Below are 16,612 nucleotides of genomic sequence, written 5' to 3'. Positions count from 1 at the left end.
TCCAATATTCTTAATCTAAATGTTCTACCTTTTGTTGAGTGGAACATAGATGCTTCATCGGCAGAGAACAAATGCTAATCTTCGTATGTCCAACTAGCAATCTTTTGTAATAGCACCTATACATGGTTGTTGTAATTTATGTCAGTGATGATATACTGATCTCCACTATTACAATATTCTAGTATATATGCAAATCAGGATCAGTCTTAATCAGAGTGTTCTAATTAATTAATACTAGGCCTTTTTGAGTTAAGTGACCACCCTATAAAAGGCCCTCAAACCAACCAATTATTTTACTAACACATTTGGTTTAGCCATAAAAAGTGTTAACTGTTTAGGGCACCCGCAATGATTATCTATAGGCTCTCTACAAGAGATCCATGTCAGCATATTTTTCTACTTGGAAGAGATTAAATGAAGAGAGAGAGCAAAACTATCTACTAACCTGGAGATAGTCTATAGAGAAAAACGAGACAATGGATTAGAGAGCTATAGATACCGTTGTAGACATACCATTGAAGTGGTTTACTATTAATCTAGTCTATTGCTGAGATGTACATGTTTTATAGATAGCAACTTACTTTACCATTGCGGGTGCTCTTAGGATAGGTTATTAATCATAACAAATTATTCGTGCACATTGATTACCCCAAAGTCTATAATTGTTAATACAGGGAAGGACTTGCACTTGCTTTTCTGGGCGTGGGGACAGGAGAAAGGTGCCAACTGCCAAGTGTAGTGGCCGGAGAAGTGGAGATCTCATTTGTCGGTGCAGAACTTGTGGTGCAAGCTCCATCCGTAGCTAGGGCCATAGAAAAAGCGTTCTTGTCCATAATTCGATCCCAGTGGCCTCTCTGACACGCAGCACATTGCGGATTCGCGGTTGGCTCTTTCCTTCACGGTTACGAAGGCTGTCTCATCTCCTCGTGGAAAAACATTATTCAGCGTGTGTTTTTTGGTCCTATTATTGATCGATCATGCAGCTCGCATCACGGTCCATCAAGCTTTGATGCCTCACTGTCCATCAAGCTTGTTGTTGTCCATGCCGGATTGCCGGTCGATCGTACGGGTCTTGCTAGTTGCATGCATGTGAACCTAACACATTCATCCCGCATAGAGAACAAGATAACTTTTGGCTGCGTTCTTTGCTGGGAACTCCCAACTCCCCACCATCGTTTTCTGCATGCACGCTTTTCAAATTTTATTTTACAAAAAAGTTTCTATACGAAAGTTGCTTAAAAAATTATATTGATCTTTTTTTAAAAAAAAATAGCTAATACTTAATTAATCACGTGTTAATGTGAACATCGTTTTGCGTGCCAAAGAGGAGGGGTTCCCAGCCCCTCCTCCTGAACGCAGCCTAATTACTCCTTTCTTCCCATAAAGATTTTATTTTTTGGGTTTTTATCTAACGTTTGGCCATCCATCTTATTTTAAAAAATTATGTATTTTTTTAAAAAAATAATCAGCATATACTTCCTCCGTCTCATGAAAAACAAAACTAAAACTAGAACATGTTGTGACATACTTCCTCTATTTCAAAATATAAGACATAACCACCCTTAACCTAAAGATCAAGAAATAATTATTATCACCTCATCGTTTAGATTACCTAATAAATAGAACGCATGCACCTAATAAAATTAGAGATCTTGATGGTGGAGGATTTAAATAATAATATTTTAGTGGAAAATGTGTGCTAGTTAATGACATGCATGCATGCATGTCTTATATTATGAAAACAATTTTTAAAAGTAGTTGTGTCTTATATTATAGAATGCAGGGAGTATTCTAGTGGTAGGATGTGTCACATCCTGTTCAAGGTTTGTTTTTTTTTTAAACGGAGAGGGTAACTAGTTACGTATAAGTTAAAAATAAAAATGAATCAATATGATTTTTCAAAGCATCTTTTCTATAGACCTTTTTTAAAAAAACATATTATTCCACCTCTTAGCAATTGGGAAAACACGCACACAAAACGAGGGAGTAGAAGAGTATTCTGAACACAGCCTTAGAGTAAGTTTAATAGTATAGCCCACTATTAGCTCCAATTCATCTATAGCCAATGTAATAGCCAATTAATACAATAGTTACTTACTATACTATTAATATATGGTCCCACCTGTCATACACACACTGCGTCTTGGAGTCCGTGCTGCAGCTGGCTACAAATCTATAGCCCACTGCCTTCTCTCTCATCTTTTATCTCATTAAAATATGGCTAATAGTATGCTATTGTACCTGCTCTTATAAGTTCGTTTCCACTACAAGCAGTGGATAAAGTTTTGGATTTTCGTGGTACGCTTTTCAAACTGATAAACAGTGTGTTTCGTGCGAAAATTTTCTATATGAAAGTTGTTCTATAATATCAGATTAATCCATTTTTCAAGTTTATAATAATTAAAACTCAATTAATTATATGTTATTACCACCTCGTTTTACGTGAAACACTTAATTTTTATCTTCGTCTTTATCTTCGTAAGATTCAAACACCACCATACTAGTTGAAATGGAGCACTTTTTATATATTAGTAAACGGGATTGTACAGTAGGACGCAAATCGTCTGTCCATTAAACAACAGGCCCGAGAAGAAGGATGATGGGGCCGGACGGCCGGTCCGGGGAAGTCGCCCGTCACAATCCGAAAAGCGCAAGGAGGAAAACGTGAGCAAGCGAAACCGAACAACCAACCAAGCAAGCCATGCACGCGCGCCCGCACGCTGACGCGGCGCCGTGTCGTGACGCGCCCCCCGGAATTAGCACCAGCCGCGCGCGGGGGCGCCACCACCGGATCAGTTCCCCCATCCGCGGGGCCCGGGCCCAGATCACGCGCCGTGACCTGACCTGACCTGGCCCCGCACGCCACGGCCACGGTGGGCGGATATGCCGCGCGCACGGCCGCGGCACCGCCCGGATATGCCGTTTTCCCCTCTGTCGCCCGCGAGCAGATCACGCGGGAGCGCGGCAGCCAACCCGAAAAGGCCCGGGAATATGCCCACGGCGGTGGTGGCTATCGATAAACGAGGATGGAGAAAAGGCGGGGGTTTGGTTTGGACTTTCTGCCACCGACCGCTGCTTTTTAGTACGCGATCTCGAACTCGAGATCCCTTTTGCAATCTCGTCGAAAACGGCTCTCGGTTTCACATACACCCAACTAGTCGTCCTACCTTGTTATAATCACTACTAATCAATGAACACACAGGGAGTTAATTAGTAGTAGTAGTAATAAACTAACAAACTACTAACACACAACTTGATGATTAGTAGCCGTTCTTAATCAGGCACGCGTATCTCGTGTGGCCAGGAGGAGGAAGAAGAGCAAAAATCGCAAATCCGGAAACTGGAGTAGCAGCATCAGCAGTAGCAGTACTAAACTTGTACTGCAACACATGGCAAGCAGCCAGGGAGAGAGAAGAAGAAGATAGAGATAGGGACAGAGAGAGCCTGTACTGCACTGCACTGCTGCCTAGCCTATCTATCCATCCCCATCGCCACATGCCTCTCCTGCAGCTGCGGCCTGCGGCCAACTCGTAGTACTCCTATAAGGCAAGGCCTCGCTACCCCAACCGTCCCCTTTCGCCTCCGCGTTTCATCTCCTCGCCTCGTCTCGCCTCGCCTATTGGCCGCCCGCTCCCCGCATCCTCCCATCTCGCCGCGTTATCGCCTTCCGCCTCCTCCTCCGCCGCCGCCTACGCTTCTCGCCGCCGCCGCCGCCGCCTACGCTTATCTTGTTGTGCTGGTTGCATGCGCCGCGGCGCAGGGGCTGACGGAGAGGGGTGCGCGTGGAATTGAGAGGAGTGGCGGATGGAGGCGGTGGAGGAGCAGGTGGCGCCGGAGCAGGTCATCAGCACGAGGGGAGGCTCGGTGCTCGGGAAGAAGACCATCCTCAAGAGCGACCACTTCCCCGGCTGCCAGAACAAGCGCCTCTCGCCGCAAATCGACGGCGCGCCCAATTATCGCCAGGTGCGTTGCTCCTCGTTCCTAATCTAGTAATAATCTGGATGGTTTCCGGATCAGTCCGCCGCGCGCCGCGAATTCCTTGGTTTCCCTGGCCCCCCCATTCCATGCGTTCGCGACGGGAATCTGCAGCAATTTTTGGCTCCAATCTTCACGACCACGGAAGAAACCTGCCTTGCCTGTTTATGTCTCTTACATGTTTTGTGCGCTGATTGTCTGCTTTATCGGTAACCTTGTGCAGCATGACCGATTCTTATGTGCGCATCCTATGATAATTTTGGTGTTCTTTCCGGAAGTGCCTTTACTTGTTTTCAGAATAGTAAATGTAAATCTCAAAATAAATTAGTACAAGAATGTTAACACTTAATGCTATGCAAATTGCATTTGGATTTCTTGATGATTTTTGTTGATCACACTGATGAACATGAGCATTAACACTTCCAATGCATATCTATCTGGGCTGTTTCTGCTAAGGCATCATAGTCTTCGATGATAGAAGATATAACATTTAAAGAAAAACAATGTGAAGGCCGCATGGAACTTTGTATGAACTAAACAATCCATCTGACGTGTTTATTATAAACTCTTGAATGAATAGTCCTACAAAATGTGTTCTCCAATTTGTAATTTTCTTGTGTCCTTTTTATCCAGTAAAGATTCAGCAACAGCCTGGGTTCTCAATCATCTATAATTTTCTGTCATTTACTCACTGTTGCCAACTGTTTTTCAGGCGGGTTCTTTACGAGTTCATGGTGTTGCAATGCCGACAATGAAGGGAATTGTAAATGTGTTAAATCACATTGGAGCACAAAAGAAAGGAAAACAAACCCAGGTTCTATGGCATAGTCTTCGCGAGGAGCCGGTAAGAACACTGGTCACTGATAGAAAATTAAGCATCTCTAGCATAAGAACATTAAATTATGCTCACCACTTCAAAACTACAAAAGGTTGGAAACTTGGAATGAACAATGGATTTTGAACTGTCTAGAACATCCGTTTCCAATTCTCAGTAGGTAGGCATAAATAAATAAAAAAACATAGAGAAGAGGGTGTGTATTTTTCTTAAAAAAATATATGAAAAGGTTTCTAAGTAATATGTACTTATGGAAATTACATAACTTGACATGCATGCCTTAACAGTATGTAAATTTCAAATTTCAAGTGAGTTCTGGACCAGTTTGCTTAGCTTGCAGTAAGTGTCCTTTGAACAGGTTACACCCTTTCCTTGTTACAACAAATACTACTTCTCCCTATAATAGGATAGAGTAGTACCTTATATCTTTTTTATTTTATGTTTGACAAAAAAGGAACTTAGTAAGTTGTAATTTCCACCAATGTTGTACAGGTTATCTACATCAATGGTCGCCCTTTTGTTCTGCGAGATGTTGAAAGGCCCTTCTCAAACCTTGAATATACGGTATTCTTTGATGTTTGTCTTGAATTTTTCTAGTCATGCCTAGAGTGTGTATGCAGTATGTCTCTATGTTTCTTGTTTTTGTATGAGAAGTCCATGAAGGTGTTAAACCAAAAATATTTTTTCTTGCTAAACATCCACAGCAGAAGTTATGATACAGATGTCCTGAGACCCAGGAAAATATATAGCTCTGTTTCTTAAAGGAATGATGATGCATTAGTGCTATTGCAGACTTGGAATGCTTTTCCTGTTAAATCTCATTTTGATTTGGGTAATTCTAGATATGTTTTCAAGGCTATAGAAACATGAACCATATTGAGAAGGCCTATCCCTTCAAAACAACTTTGATTCCACATGAAGTTACTATTGTTCTATTATCATTTTATTTTTCCATTTTAACTTTTTTTTTTGGTATATGTACTACTACTGTAGGGAATTAACCGGGAAAGAGTGGAACAGATGGAGTTTCGCCTGAAAGAAGATATTCTTCAGGAAGCTTCACGGTACGTCGGCTGCCAATATTGTTTTCTACCCGTATTTACTCTTAAGAGGTTTGTTTGTTTGTTTTACCTGAATATTTGATGGAGCAGATATGGTAATAAGATCCTCGTCACTGATGAGCTGCCAAATGGTCAGATGGTGGACCAGTGGGAGTCAGTGGTAACTGATACAGTCAAGACCCCTCTTGAGGTAAGAATAGATTCAAGGTTTGGTTATATTGTTTTATTATTTTTAGTCCCTTTGAGAATTTGTTTCCTTTGTATAGGTATATGAGGAGTTGCAGCATCAAGGATACCTTGTAGATTATGAGCGTGTTCCTATTACTGATGAAAAGGCCCCAAAAGAAGGAGATTTTGACAATCTGGTTAGTTCTGTATGCTTTTTTTGAACTGTTAGTTCTGCATGTTACTGTTGTTTCCCTATGTGCGAGCTTTTATGTTTAGTTGGAAAAGGTTTAAACTAATTTGCACAGTTGATAGGATCCACATTTACCAGGGTTCAATCATCTATAGACTCCTTGTGATTAATATGGTATACTGAAATTTGGTTCATATGATAGTTGCATAACATTGAACTCCACTGTTTCTAACAGGTACGCCGAATCTCCCAAGTTGATATAGAAACTGAAATCATATTTAATTGTCAAATGGGGAGGGGAAGGACAACCACTGGTATGGTTATAGCAACATTGATTTATCTGAACCGGATAGGATCATCAGGTAAGTACAGACTGTAATTTGATTGGTGATATTGTTGCTTCTTCTACCTATATGTACAATTGATTGATAAACAGAATTCTCCATACAGACTGTTGCCTATTTTGAACCATCATGTGGTGATTTTGTATTTACTGAGTACAAATCTACTAAATGCACATCATAGATATCTTTTGCATTATATTCTTACATTTTGTGCCTGTAGGTTCGTGTTTGAATTTTCTTATATTGAGTTGTGCCGGGTGCTATTGGCTGCAGGTATCCCTAGGACAAGTTCAATCGGGAAAGTCTTCCATTCTGGAAATGATGTAGATGACTATATGCCTAGCTCAGAAGAAGCTATCCTCAGAGGAGAATATTCTGTCATTAGGAGCTTGGTACGAGTTCTGGAGGTAATATCCTGGATCTGTTAATTCATATCCCTTTTACATTAGACACTTAGTGTGGTCATTTTTTGATTTCATTTGTTCAGGGTGGTGTTGAAGGAAAAAGGCAAGTTGACAAAGTTATTGATAAATGTGACACGATGCAGGTATACCATTTTATGCTCTTCATGATACTAACTTAATACAGCTATATTAATATATTTGTTGTTATGACTTGTTGTGACTATGGCAGAACTTAAGAGAGGCTATTGCTACATACCGCAATAGTATTCTTCGACAACCTGATGAGATGAAACGGGAGGCATCACTTTCCTTCTTTGTTGAGTACTTGGAACGTTATTACTTCCTCATATGCTTTGCTGTCTATGTTCATTCAGTGTGCTCTGCTCAACAATCAAACTTTTCAGAAGAAGTTAGTTTTTCTGATTGGATGAGAGCAAGGCCTGAACTGTACAGCATTCTTCGAAGGTGAGCCGTGGCACCTTACTATAAAAATAGTACCATGTACAGCTTGTAAGAGTGTATGCAGGCTAAACATGGTTCTGTTTTTTATACATGAGATGAGCTCTTAAAAATTAACATGTCCATTTTGTTTTATATCACTATACTATTCACAAGTAAGGTGGAATTCTTATATTCAGTGTACCAATATGTACTTACTTTCCTTGTAACACATTCTGGACTTTCATTTTAGATCTTGTTTTAGATAAGATCTCAATGCTTCTTCAATATTTTGTTTGGACTAATTACTAGGGTACACAGGCATTAATACTAGGCAGCCTTTGTGTCCAAGAAATATTAGTCACTGACATTTCTTGAATCAGGTCATCCTGGTGTCAAAACCATGGATTGAAAAAGTAGTCGTTGGCTATTTCATGGAGCTAGGCTCATTGCCTATTCCTTTTCCCTTCTCTAATATCTTTCTCAAAGTATTGTGTGTGTTTTTGTAATCTTCGATAAGCATTACCATCATGGTTTTATCCAAATTAATTTGAACTCACCTCTTTATGGCTTGGAGAACTGGAAGTAAATAGTAAAAGATGAGCTAATCTTTTAGCTCTTGATCAACATGCAAGTTGGAACAAACAATTTTACTTAAACAACAATGGTAGTTTTATTATCGAGTCTATATGGCATTGAAAATATGAATATTGACATGACTAACTTTTTGAAAATTGGTTAATTCATTACAAATTCAACTTTATGAAGAGATAATTTAAGCATGGATAAAAAGGTCATACTTTGCACACTTTCGATTTTAACAGTTGTCTTGATGAGTGTACTATGCTCTCTTTCTGAGTCATCATCATAACTTCTGCCGTATCTCATCCAAGTTATATGATATGATATGATTGATATATGAAAATCACTACAGTAACCAGAGACCATGTTTATCTTTGCTTCTCACACTTTGTATTTATTGAGCTCTTCATAACAGCAAGAGCTGTCACAAGGCCTCAACCTTAATTTGACAACCCATTCCTTGCACCACATGAGAAATCACAACATTGGTGAAGTTTGTGGTTCAGGAGTTAGTCTATAGCATGCACAGGATTACCACATTAAAAGAAAACAAAATCCAGGAGTAATTTGTGAAATTTATATTGGAGATCAATAAGTGGTATGGATTTATAGCTCAATATTACAGCGTATTTACTGTGTGTATTTGAAGAATTACCGCGTTTGTTTTAATTAAATGTAATCAGTCAATTTACTGTGCGAACCCTAATATTAAAACGGTTTTTTGTATACATGACACTAGAGAAGTGCTCTCATCTTCGTTCTTTGATGTGTTCCCATATCTGTCCTTCAAAAATAAGGGAGGAAATGAAGGATAAAACAGATCCCTTCTCCAACTTAGGCATTTTGCATTTTACCATTCATCACAAGGATCTTCTAGGCATGAATATACCATATAAATATTGGGAAATGGATTTTATGCACATAGTGCATATGCACCTATTTAACTGTAAACTGAAATCTTACTTAAAGTTTAAAAGGTCATTGTTTTCATAGAGGACAAGGTGGTGTGGCTACATGTACTGGCTTCTATAGCTTTGTTTCATATGGTTGTTGCTTCACGGAAACCTGCTTTAGCCACTATAGCGTGTAGCAGCACATGAGTACAAAGGCATTTCATGATTCCATATGAGCCATGCATTGCATGTGGAGTCCTGATGCAAATTTCATGTTATAATCATACAATGTCAAAGGGTAAAGAGCAGAAAGGTTATATTACTCTATTTCCACCATACACTCTGCATGCTTTTAAAACACTGGAAAGTGTGTATGATGATGCATATTCAAGGACACCGTATAAAATTATCCATTTTAGTAAGAGCATCAGTAACTTTTTGTCTTTTGGCATAACCAGTAAACTCATATTTTTACATTTTGATAATTTCAGGCTGTTGAGGAGAGATCCAATGGGCGCTCTTGGTTATTCAAGTTCGAAACCCTCTCTTGCAAAAATTGTTGAATATGCTGATGGACGCCCTCATGAGATGGATATTGTTGCTGCCATGAGAAATGGAGAAGTTCTTGGACGCCAAACTGTGTTAAAAAGTGACCACTGCCCAGGTTGTCACAACCTTCATTTACCCGAAAGAGTGGAGGGTGCACCTAATTTTAGGGAAATTCCTGAATTTCCGGTTTATGGTGTTGCAAACCCTACTGTTGATGGCATTCGAGCTGTTATTCAGCGTATTAGTACAAGCAAGGGAGGGCGACCAATTCTGTGGCATAATATGAGAGAAGAACCAGTTATTTATATAAATGGGAAGCCATTTGTACTACGTGAAGTGGAAAGACCATACAAGAATATGCTGGAGTACACGGTATGCATCATGTCTGGTTGCTTTGACAGATTTGTAACATAGTGGATGCTCAAGATTATTTGCTCTAACCCTAGGTTAATTTTGCACCTGATCTAACATAGACTTGTAATTTTTTTCCTTCCTGATGTATCAGAGTGCACCAATGGGAAAACTCTCATAAGTTATTTTGAATATTAATATCCATAGCTAAGCTAACTATATTTGTTTCTTTTAACTACTTAACTTTTAATCTGAAGTAACTGTCCAAAGGACTTGTTCTAATTCTGGTTTTATGAAAACTTTAGTTCTTTGTTCAGTTTTTGGAATTTGTATACTTGTCTACTATTGTGTTTCGTTGTGCTTAATAAACTAATACTTGAAGCATGTGCTCTGTTGAGCTTATTCCCAAAACTGTTCTGTTGGTCTAAATGATACACAATGCACCAACACCAGGGAATTGATCGTGATAGGGTGGAACGAATGGAAGCTCGTTTGAAGGAGGATATTTTACGGGAAGCGGAACGCTATAGTGGGGCCATAATGGTTATTCATGAAACTGACAATGGTGAGATATTTGATGCATGGGAAAATGTAAATAATGAAGCTGTCCTGACTCCATTGGAGGTGTACAAACTTCTGGAGTCTGAAGGTCTTCCAATCAAGTATGCTCGAGTGCCAATCACTGATGGCAAAGCCCCCAAAAGTTCAGATTTTGACACAATAACCTTAAATGTGGCAGCTGCTCACAAGGATACTGCATTTGTTTTTAATTGCCAGGTACTGCACTTCATTTGTTTTATTAGTCCAGAATTCTATGTTAGGCAACTCTTGAATTATATGAAAGGCTACAAAGGTTGAGTTTAACTTACTGATTTTTGTAGATGGGCAGGGGAAGAACAACTACAGGTACTGTGATTGCTTGTCTGCTGAGATTGCGAATTGATCATGGCAGACCTATTAGATTGCCAGCTTGTGAATATAACCATGAAGATCCAAATGAATTGGGTTACTCAAGTGGAGAAGAAACAACGGATCACAATGGTCACCTTAATTCAAGTTCACCAAGACCTCATACTGTGACAGAACAACATCCTAGATTTGGAATTGATGACATACTTGTTTTGCGGAAGATTACAAGATTATTTGACAACGGAATCGAGTGTAGACAAACTTTGGATAATGTTATTGACAAATGCTCGGCTTTACAGAATATTCGCCAGGCTGTTTTGCAGTACACAAAAGTAATTAACCAACAGCATGTGGAGCAAAGAGTTAAGAGGGTTGCATTAAATCGTGGTGCTGAATATTTGGAGAGGTACTTGAAATTAGTTGCATTCTCAGCATATCTTTGGAGTGAAGCATTTGATGGTTTCTGCGGGCAAGGAGAGGCAAAGATGTCATTTAAAGCATGGATACACCAGAGGCCAGAGATCCAAAGCATGAAATGGAGCATACGGTTACGACCTGGGCGTTTTTTCACTGTTAATGTAAATATCCTCATCTCTTCTAACCAAAAATATCATTTTTGCACCTTTGAGGAAATGGCACCATTAGTTATAATTTACTATTTGTAGGATGAATCCAAAGCATCTTTTCAGCCTTCACAAGGTGACGTAATGATGGAAGCCATTGTCAAAGCTCGTAATGGTTCTGTTTTGGGAAAGGGATCAATACTCAAAATGTACTTCTTTCCTGGACAGAAAAGGTCAAGCACTATTAACTTCTGTGGTGCACCACAAGTTTTCAAGGTATTTTTATTTGTAACAAAAATTTGCATTTAATAGTTGCCTATTCAATGCATATGCATTTTTTAATCTAGTTATTCATGTTATTGATCAATTCTGCCAATTAAACTCTGCCATTCGAACTTTCTGACCCATCATAGGTAATTGGTAGTAGCGAACAAATATTTCTGTCTACACTCCATGGTGCAGTTATTTCTGCAAAAACATAATTGAGTCATCAATATTTCTGCCTCAGTAACAAACAGGATTTCCAAATTTTGGAGCTTTGATGTTGTGCCTCCTGCTTAACACTAACAGTGGCAAAGATATTTTTAGTATGTTTTGATGGAGCATCAGCTTTGGTGGAAGCATGCTATTGCAATAGTTTATTTGTTTGTTTGGCCTTCTTTATGATCTTCTATCATTCGACCATTTGATTTGCAATTTAGTTTACAGACTTGCAAAATGCCCATTCTAGTACATGAACTTATGTAGTCCATGCGAATAAAGCCAAGCTGCACACCATGGTTAATTTTGTGGAGTTGGACAGTGATTAGGATGCCATGCAGATGTATAAATGAGGAAGAGTCATAGGAACATACATGTTCAATCAACCGTATGATAATGCATGATGGTTGTACAATAAAATAGTACATTGTATAGAAATAATTGAAGAATGTATGGATAGGAATAGATGAAGGACAAAAAAGCCAAAAACAAGGAGTTATTTGATATAACATGTAACACACGGTCCTTACATGTGCACGTGGGCCATGACATGGCGCCCTAATCATCACCCATTTCATCAAGATTAGCTACGGTATGCCGTTTTGGCCTTGGTTAGTTGGTTTGCATGCACTACACTTCTTACACCAAAATGAACACTTTATAAGTTTGTGTACTTACCCCCACCTCACAAATTCAGATATCGCCAGCGTAATTTACTCATGTTATATCTTATATGACACATGACTTTAGTAGAGCTTTCATGTCTTAGTGATGTAGACAAAAGATTAGTTTGGTAGCACCTGCACTTCAAAGTCCAAATTCTGGGAATTTTCGCTCTTCATGCTTCCAGTGTTTAAGTGTTAATTTATGGACAATATCGTTCTTGTTCCATTACTTTTCACCGAATCCTCCCAGCTGTAAAGGTCAGCTTACCATCCCAATCATGGGTGATGTATGAGTTGTACAATTCCATTTCTAGATGACTCTAGAGTCTAGAGCCAAAGTGCAAACTTTTGTTTGCGAAAAGGAACGGGATGAATTTTGCCCTGGTGGTTTTTACAGCATCATGCTCGTCGTAATTTGTCCCTCCTGCACCACCTTGCCTTTGCACCATCCAATTCCAAAGCCACAGCATGGGTCAGGCCAGGATCATGCGATTTGCTTGCATTCTTCTATGTCCATCCCTATTGGCTACTGTTTGCTAAATGAACTTGCATCAAGCTAGTGCCTATGCAATGCTCCCACTAGAATGTGAGGCTGATCCTAGTTAACATCATGCAACACCACAGTTGAACTGCTATAACTGTCATGGCTCATTTCAATGGTTCTTGTGATGAAGTAAGAAAATCACTTCTAATAAAATAAATGCTACCAATTCCAACCTAATCCCACTGAGATTTGTTTTTATTATCCAGTTTCAAAGAAATACTTGTGAACAGATGGCTATTACATTATCTCAATAAAGAGCGATGATGTTAGCCAAAAGATTGGTAATGTTTGCATTTCAAGATGTTTGATGTCAGAGCCACATCATGAAATTCTGGATTAAACATTCATTTCATTTACGTGCAGTGGGTGTGAAAACCTATACTATTTCTCACTTCTGTGTGCTACTTATACTAGTTGTAAAGAAAATTAGTAGTTGCATTTCTTCTGGCAACAGAGGTAGTGCATGTACTAAATGGAAGTTTCACTTTTAGAAAACTGATTTTATAATAAAGGATTACTTAGTCATGTACCTTATTATATTTTTTAATATTCCTTTCAGGTTGATGGATACCCTGTGTATAGCATGGCGACACCAACTGTTGATGGAGCAAAAGAAGTTCTGTCATATTTGGGCTCTAAAGATACTGGGAGAAGCATTCCTCAAAAGGTGGTTGTCACGGATCTTAGGGAGGAAGTGGTTGTTTACATCAAGGGAACACCTTTTGTTTTGAGAGAACTAGATCAGCCTGTTGATACTCTTAAGCATGTTGGCATAAGTGGGCCAATGGTGAGTTTCCTCCAATAATGTAAATATTATTTTCATGGCAAACCTTAAATGATCTTCTATGCAGGTTGAAAACATAGAGGCAAGACTAAAGGAGGATATACTCTCCGAAGTTAAACAACAAGGTGGTCGGCTACTTCTGCACCAAGAAGAATTTAACTCGTCAACAGGCCAAAGTAGTGTTGTAGGTTTTTGGGAACATATAGGTACGGAGGATGTGATGACACCGGCTGAAGTATATAGTGTACTGAGAAATCAGGGGTACTGTATCGACTACAAAAGAATACCTCTCACCAGGGAAAGAGAAGCATTAGCTTCTGATGTAGATGCAATACAATCGTCGGTTGATGAGTATGTGCCCTAATCCACAACTTGATATAGCTTGACAAATTGTGTTACTCAGTTGCAGGCTATAAGAATGATTTGCTTCTCTACAGGAATGCTAGGTACTACCTCTTTATTTCACACACAGGATATGGTGGTGTTGCTTATGCAATGGCCATTACATGCCTGGGACTGGGAGCAGATGAAAAGTTCATCATGGAACAAACAGCAGAAACACACTTCATATCAACTTCTCTTACAAAAAGTGTGTCTATCAAAACATCAGCTGATATAGCTCTCAAGCAAGGTGACTACCGTGACATATTAAACCTTACAAGGGTACTGGTACATGGCCCAAAATGCAAAGAAGAGGTTGACACTGTTATTGACAGGTATTGTGCAGGTTTTTACTTCATTCAGGCATTTATGTAAATTAATCAATGAATCATAGTTATGAACTAACGGGGAACTTATATTAGTTTAGTCATAGATGTTACTCGTGTGATTATTGCTATGCATATTCTGAAAACCAATCTCTCATGAAGGTGTGTTGGTGCTGGGCATTTGCGGGAGGATATTATGCATTACAGAAAGGCACTGCAAGATTGTTCACTTGATGATGATGAGACATGGTCATATCTAATGGATATGGGCACTAAAGCTTTGAGGTAATTTTCATATAGGATTTTCTCGATTACACTGCTTTCTCTTCATGCTTAGAAAAGCCACAGTAGTTTAAATGTGCACGCCCCTTGCATTTACATTTGTATTGAGTAATTGACTATGCAAATTTGTTAATGGATAGAGTTTGTCCTGCTTCGGCAATTTATTCGGAGTGCACACTCCATTTCATGAGAATCTTCTATGCATCATGCAAAGTACTTACTGTATTTACTGCAATTTTCATAGTTCGTATGTAGATAGCATAACAGTTATATGAACAATCACGCATAAAAAATTGATCACGATACTTTATTCATATGCAGTTTGAATGCATTAGAGAACTCATATTCAGGGATTGAAAAAGGAATCTCGACTTGGCTGATCAAAAACCACCACTTTCTTTAAGTGTATTTCTTCAACACTAAGCACTCTGCATGCGTGCAGTGGATGTCTACAAATATAGCATAGTTTCTAAAATTTAAAAACTAGAAAACAAATTGCACAAGTATTCATATTTAGATCAAAATAGTGTTAGTTTTTGGGCACCCAAGATATAGTCACTTCAGGAGGTTGCTCGGTTTAGTTAAATGCTAAACAGTTGCTTGATCAAAAAGAATGACACTGCACAAAATTAAGGGGAAAGCACTTGTCCTGTGGAATGTAACAAAAAATCTAAGAGACATTTTCTTTGAAGAAATATGTTGGGTTTTTCTGAGCTGAATAAATACAAGCTATATGTATAGCATTGTGTTTGGGTGTAGCAGTATCCTAGACGGTCGGTCCTACATGTTTACAGTATCCTATAGGCTGTGTCCTAGGAGTATATGTTTCCAGTTCCAGATGGTCAATCTCTTCCCAATATGTTTCCAAATTATTAATATTATGATTTCAACTGTTTAACTGCAGGCGGTACTTCTTCCTGATCACCTTCCGATCCTACCTCTACTGTTCATCTTTGCGTGAGCCAACATTTGCATCATGGATGGAGGCCAGGCCTGAACTTGGCCATCTCTGCGATAATCTAAAACTGGATAAATAGATATATGAGTTATCTCTCCATTGGATCATTGAACAGCTTGCTAGTTCGTGGACTTGAGGAAGATAGGGCTGAAATAATTTCTTAGGAAGGAGGAAACATAAGAACCGGCAGAAAGGAGTAGTTCGTAGGACATTTTACCAGACTTGTTGGCGCCAATTGGCACCAGCAAGGATGTATATATAATTCCGAGGTTAAATTGTAGAGGAACATAGCTGAGGTTACTAGTTTTGTTTTTCTCCGTTTATTTTGCAATAAATGTTATGTAATTTGTTTATATATATGCATATCCTTGTTCTGTCTGCTTCTTTATCAGTAACTCAAAACTGTTGCCACATACGGATATTGTAATACGAGCTGTATTATGCAAGTGTACAGTACATTGTAAAAAATATATATAGGAAAAGTTTCGAAAAGAATATACTCCTATATGGGTGAACCGTCATCCGCACACTAGCATAAATTTAAAAATTGGAATAATATACATCCAGATAACTAAGCGTGATATATTCCTAGATTTTTCTTTTGCACGAGCAAATCTATACTTTCTATTTTCTATATAGTTGTAACTTAATAGGTCTAAAATTTAAGATGTAAATATGCTACTTCATCATCTACAAGCAATAATTCTACTTCATCATCTACTAGCAATAATTATAAACAAAGCTCATGCATGCAACATCATCTACAATTCATCGAATTCTACAAATCAATATTTAAGCATATCAAATAATCACCTTTTCATATTATTTTCACAATATTTTCAACATAAATATGAATGATTTTTATAATACTTAACATATATTTATCCATATAATCAAAGCGCGAGATATCATATTTCATCTGTAATCTCC

At 38.6% G+C, this 16,612-nt stretch overlaps 1 protein-coding gene across 1 annotated transcript; it reads left to right on the top strand.

The window, feature by feature from the left end:
- Positions 1-3,578: 3,578 nt before the first annotated feature.
- LOC4333344 (uncharacterized) lies at positions 3,579-16,070 on the top strand. The gene is made up of 19 exons (XM_015776253.3): positions 3,579-3,963; positions 4,688-4,819; positions 5,303-5,374; positions 5,804-5,874; positions 5,962-6,061; positions 6,138-6,236; positions 6,465-6,591; positions 6,847-6,980; positions 7,061-7,120; positions 7,207-7,442; positions 9,382-9,811; positions 10,244-10,567; positions 10,672-11,277; positions 11,365-11,538; positions 13,511-13,738; positions 13,803-14,086; positions 14,173-14,451; positions 14,605-14,727; positions 15,629-16,070. The coding sequence occupies exons 1-19, from the start codon at positions 3,805-3,807 to the stop codon at positions 15,759-15,761; spliced, it is 3,771 nt and encodes a 1,256-aa protein (XP_015631739.1). The 5' UTR covers positions 3,579-3,804; the 3' UTR covers positions 15,762-16,070.
- Positions 16,071-16,612: the final 542 nt, after the last annotated feature.

The sequence above is a fragment of the Oryza sativa genome, chromosome 3 (genome assembly GCF_034140825.1).
Source record: "Oryza sativa Japonica Group chromosome 3, ASM3414082v1".
NCBI classification, from domain to species: domain Eukaryota; kingdom Viridiplantae; phylum Streptophyta; class Magnoliopsida; order Poales; family Poaceae; genus Oryza; species Oryza sativa.
This window is presented reverse-complemented; position numbering and strand designations above follow the sequence as displayed.

Coding starts and splice junctions, on each gene's coding strand:
- LOC4333344 (XM_015776253.3), top strand. CDS start 3,805: ATGGAGGCGGTGGAGGAGCAGGTGGCGCCGGAGCAGGTCATCAGCACG. Junction 14,087..14,172: donor ATACAATCGTCGGTTGATGA/GTATGTGCCCTA, acceptor GCTTCTCTACAG/GAATGCTAGGTACTACCTCT. Junction 14,728..15,628: donor ATGGGCACTAAAGCTTTGAG/GTAATTTTCATA, acceptor GTTTAACTGCAG/GCGGTACTTCTTCCTGATCA.